At 35.7% G+C, this 5117-nt stretch overlaps 1 protein-coding gene across 1 annotated transcript; it reads right to left on the bottom strand.

Moving 5' to 3' along the window:
* Positions 1 to 1393: 1393 nt before the first annotated feature.
* LOC129576103 (uncharacterized) lies at positions 1394 to 5117 on the bottom strand. Its single transcript, XM_055460632.1, has 2 exons — positions 2827 to 5117; positions 1394 to 2765 (listed from the first exon to the last, which is right to left on the bottom strand). The coding sequence occupies exons 1-2, from the start codon at positions 5054 to 5056 to the stop codon at positions 1429 to 1431; spliced, it is 3567 nt and encodes a 1188-aa protein (XP_055316607.1). The 5' UTR covers positions 5057 to 5117; the 3' UTR covers positions 1394 to 1428.

Raw genomic sequence — 5117 nt, 5'->3', positions numbered from 1 at the left:
TTGAATATTCGCCATTCAGTGGCATCGTTGTTAAACGGACATAAAAAGGGATGAAGAATTGATTAATTTCATCATTTCACCACATCATTATCACGACTGAGGGTGCAACATGAGTAAGCTGCAAGTAGTAAAAGAACTTCACCGAGATGCTAGAAAGCATTTCCGCAGACGACACTTTATTATGAGAGGTATTGCTGAAACACTGCAAGCGGATTTAATTGAAATGCCACCCGATCGCAACATGAAATATTGTTTAACAGTGATTGATGTTTTCTCAAAAATGGCATATGTTCGACCACTCAAGACAAAAACCGGTGCAGAGGTTACACAAGCGATGAAGTCTGTGCTTGATTCTATTGGGAGACCTGTGAAGAATATCTGCGTCGACTTAGGAAAGGAGTTTTACAATAGTGACATGACTAAACTATTGGAGAAATATAAGGTGAATCGCTATTCAACATTCAGCGCGATGAAGGCTAGTATTATAGAGCGCTGGAATCGTACAATAAAGCGGAAACTATATGAGCAGTTTAGTCTGCGAGGAAACTACAAATGGGTTGATATCATACAACAACTCGTCGATGAATATAACGGTAGAAGACACCGTACCATTAAAATGGCTCCAGAAGATGTTAATTCAGACAATGAACAAGAACTCTTAGACACAGTTTACAATTATAAGCATGAATATTCTTTAGCGAAAATAGACAAGTTTAAAATAGGAGATCATGTCCGCTTAAGTAAATATAAAAATGTATTTGAAAAGGGTTATCTACCGAATTGGACTACTGAAATTTTTGTCGTAAACAAGATCCAACATACGGATCCAACTACATATCTGTTAGTTGATTGGGAAGGTAATGAAATCAAGGGCGGGGTTTACGCTGAAGAGATGCAGTTAGTAAAATATCCAGATGTATACTTAGTCGAGAAAATATTGCGCAAGAAAAAGGATGAGGTTTACGTCAAGTGGTTAGGATTTGATAATCGATACAATAGTTGGATCAAAGCTAATGATGTACTGTAATTTTTAAGATTTTCTTCTTCAATAAAACTTTCCTAATTTAATGTATTAGAATAAGGAAAAAAAACTGTGTTTTATTTAACCATTATTTTTCAGTGATGATGGATGTACAACGCTTCACATATAATCGATTGAAAGTCACATTCGCACCAAATGTAAAAGTTTTTAAGATGCATGTTTGGACGTATGCGTATCACACTGCACGCGTTAGCAAATGGCGTGAAGATTACTTGGATCGAATGAGATTCCGTAAAAGGATAAAAATGACTGAAAAGATAATTTCACCCATATTGAACGCTGAACATCGATCGAAAATTAGTAATGCAATACTAGGATCAAAATAAATGGGGAAATAAAAAATAACAATTGTTTGTGTTTACAATATGACAAAGTTTTTTATTAATTCACACCTTAATTCCATAATGACCATGGGCCAATGTCTTAATGTTACCGAGTAGAATGAAACGTTTGTCATCATTTGGACTTAGAGCAACTTTTTCTTGTTCGATGGTGTAGACGGTATGCATTTTTGTTCGAAAAGTATTTTGTTTCTTAGAAATACTGTCACCGCTTTGAAGGCAAGACACATAGTCATTGAACTGTATCTCCCTCTTCAAGACACATTTTTTGACACCTTTTGCTTTCTTCATCTTAGCATTGGCTTCTGGATCATATGTTAAAACGCAATACATTTTACTTCTCAACCCTACGAATTTTATTATTATTATTGAGTTGAGTTCATCCTTGAATAGACCTGGAATCTTTTTGTTAACTCTGGGTATTTCAAATATGTTGTCGATCGGGTAATCACTTGTATCATATCGCTCCAAGTTCTCTTTCATGTCTAAGTAGAAATCTTCAGTCTTAACGTGGATTATAAAACTGTTGGTGTCCGTGTAAGCAAGTTCAATATTTGAGCCATATTTAGGCTTCAAGAAGTCGTAATAATATTCATACATACACACCTTTGAAATATCTAAAATAGCCATGCCGATAGAAATTGGTTTATTCATAACAATACTTGTTTGAGCCATTTCTATCGCAACTAAGTTCTCATCAAAAATCGTATTTCTTTTGAAATTTGGCTTAGCAATTAATTCACGAGCCCCACCACGACCATCCCATTTGCTTCTTAAGCGAATATCCACGCGAGACCTAACATTTTCCATACATTTTCCGAAAATAGCATTATTCATTAATTTGTATAGTTCTTTCTCAAAATCATTGTTTGCTTTAGCACGCATATTTGTGTTCAATTCGATATATGATTTTAACCAGGCAGTCTGCTCAAATTGTATTACTTTGTGAACTTTTTTTAAAATTAATCCATGCTTTAGAGCCAACTTTAACATTCTGTAGTGAATTAAGTAGTTTCTTTTATCGGTCAATGTTAATAATAGTTTCTTAACGTTTGTGGTATTTGGTACTAGCTTATTTTCAGCGCAGAATGGATAATCGTTGTGTAAATCATGTAGGGATTCTGGGTAATCTAGATCAACTTCGAGTATATAACCTATGTCCGAGTCGTCGGCAATATTTGAAATTTCCTCAGCTGTGAACTCTTTCTCGCACCATTGAAACCCTTTGATTGGGAGATGCTGCATCATGGAATATCCATAAAGATTGTTACAGTCAACATACATGATGTAGCTAGTCTCTTTCTCCTTATCATACGTATCCATGTATTTATTGTTTGCTTCAGCATACCGTTTGCTACATTGACTGATTCCACCACGTATTCCTATGAATGGATATGAAACATTTATAACAATGTCATATAAATCTATAAATTTGGTGTTTACCTCTTTCGACAAACAGTAGCATATCTACATCTTTCAATAGCTCTAATTCAACTTTTGTGTATCGCAGCATAGCGTCAAACGAAAGTCCTGGTGCTGTGTAATAATTGGCTGGATCTAACTTGTAAATTTCGCTACATGTCTCTCTGAAGTTCTCGAAAACAATCGCCAACAGACAAACATCAACTTTTAGGTATAGATCAGCATATTCACCAAGAGTTTTCACATCAAATTTACTCCAAACCTCTCTCGCGAAGTTGTAATCTTTATCAGAAACGTTTTCACCACTCAATTTGCTATGAAACGCTTCTATCGGTGGTAGTTCCGTCTCTTCAAGTTTCTCCCAAGAATCTACATAATCGTAACAGAAAACACCCTTTCGTTCTAACAACTCCATTTGCCCTTCATTTATATCTCTAAATTCATTTCGAAGCAGTGTTTTCTTCTCCGATGGTATTAAAGATGACAGTTTATCTAGTGATGAAGCCATAAATCTGAAGGAGTCGATAAATTTAAACTTGACCATGGATTTGAAGTCGTGCGAACTATCTGCAGCTGTTTTTATGAAAGATATGTATTTCTCCTTATTAATAGGGATAACCTTCACCTCACCAGGGAAGCCAGTTGCGAGTTTCTTTATGATGAAATGGGAATCGTAATTTGTCAAGTTGTGAAAAACAACTGGTATGGTGCGATTTTGACGATATTCCAGGTTACATGATTGATGTGCAGCTCCTCTAAATTTTCCTGTGAAATGACAATGATCCCTTACGGTCGGTTCTTTCCCGTTTGCCAAACATCCTTCACAAATATGACAAATTTCAGCCTTGTTAAAGATTTCTTCATCTTCTAATGTCATTACTAGTGGAACCGCATTATTGAAAATTGTCGCCAAACTTTTCGACATTTGATGTAGCTCTTCAACAAACCAATCAATACAATCAGGACCACGTTTTGCCTTATAAAACGATTGCGATTCATCAAATGAGCATTTAAAGTAGCATCCAATACTGTAAACTTCATGCTGTTGGTAAGCTAGGGTTTTCACAGGTTTCTTGTCGTTTTGCTTGCAGAATGGTTCAGTGGGTTTTTTTAAAAGAGCTTCAACGTCAGCGTATATAATAAATGGTGCCTTCACTTGATTCTTAATATTCGTGAATTTGACTATATCATCTCCTTTGGTCGGCATTTCAATTCCACACACGTTCTGACGATTACAATTCGCACGATGTTCCTCCAATTTATTCAGTTGATGAAAAAAATTTAAGCATCGGTCACAGAAGTAGTGTCTCCCATGATGATTCGATACTTGAGATGAAATCAGTCGACTTAAGTTTTTAATCCAACAGTAATGAGCCTTTGTCTCGTTCGCACCAGTTGTTTCAGTGAGTAAAAGAAGATGGATATGGTTTCTCTTAACTTCATTAGTTATTCGCACAGGCTGTATTTTCTTCGCTTTCTCGTCAAACATATATACGTTAATAGATATTGTCAGATTTAAATACTCAAATTTCGAAATGTCGCGGATTTTCATTGGGAGATCAATTCCTGTGAAGAGGAGTTTATTTTTATGTTTTTCATAATGATTCAAGCGATCTGTATGGATGTTGGCTGGATACAATGCTGATAATACAGCCCATTCAAAGCAATATTTATCATTATTCTTTACATTAACAATTGCCCTTTTGGATGCTAAGTATTTCGGTGTTTTTATATATGACGATCCTCTTAACGGGTCATATCTGTTGACTTGCACAAGTAGCTCATTAAGCGATGATAGCGTAAATCCTGAGCCTCGCATGATAGCGTCATCAACTTTGCTCATGATAGTTTTAATGACATATTCCTCGAAGATTTGATATAAGTCAGCTTCACGATCGATAACCACAGATTTGGTGTGTAGATAGAGTGTCTGCTTTTCCGTTTTCACCACTGGATTTTCGGGGTTATCCTCATCCACATCCATTAAGTCATCATTCACGTCCACTTCCATATTTTCAACTCCGTTTGATACATTTTTCGCGACAATTTTTTCGAATGTTGCACTGAAACACGTATTCACCTTAACCGTTGGATGAGTATCCAAAATTTGCGTGAGTTCGTTTTCATAATAGTTGAACGCATCAAACAAGAATTCTTTTATATCAATGTGAGCACGATTCACTACTGCGAACGTTAGCATCCGCCTATTGAACGCCATTTCACGATATTCAATATCCACTTTCAAATCCATGTTTTTTTTTTAACAATTAGTGTCACTTTCTTACGCAAGATTGAAGAGGAACTGAGAAATA

Source organism: Sitodiplosis mosellana, unplaced genomic scaffold (assembly GCF_009176505.1).
Source record: "Sitodiplosis mosellana isolate CC-2019 unplaced genomic scaffold, AAFC_SMos_1.0 Smas_scaffold_6172, whole genome shotgun sequence".
NCBI lineage: Eukaryota > Metazoa > Arthropoda > Insecta > Diptera > Cecidomyiidae > Sitodiplosis > Sitodiplosis mosellana.
Note: the sequence above shows the minus strand (reverse complement) of the source record. Positions and strands in the feature narration are given on the sequence as shown.

Coding starts and splice junctions, on each gene's coding strand:
- LOC129576103 (XM_055460632.1), bottom strand. CDS start 5,056: ATGGATTTGAAAGTGGATATTGAATATCGTGAAATGGCGTTCAATAGG. Junction 2,766..2,826: donor GCTACTGTTTGTCGAAAGAG/GTAAACACCAAA, acceptor ATCCATTCATAG/GAATACGTGGTGGAATCAGT.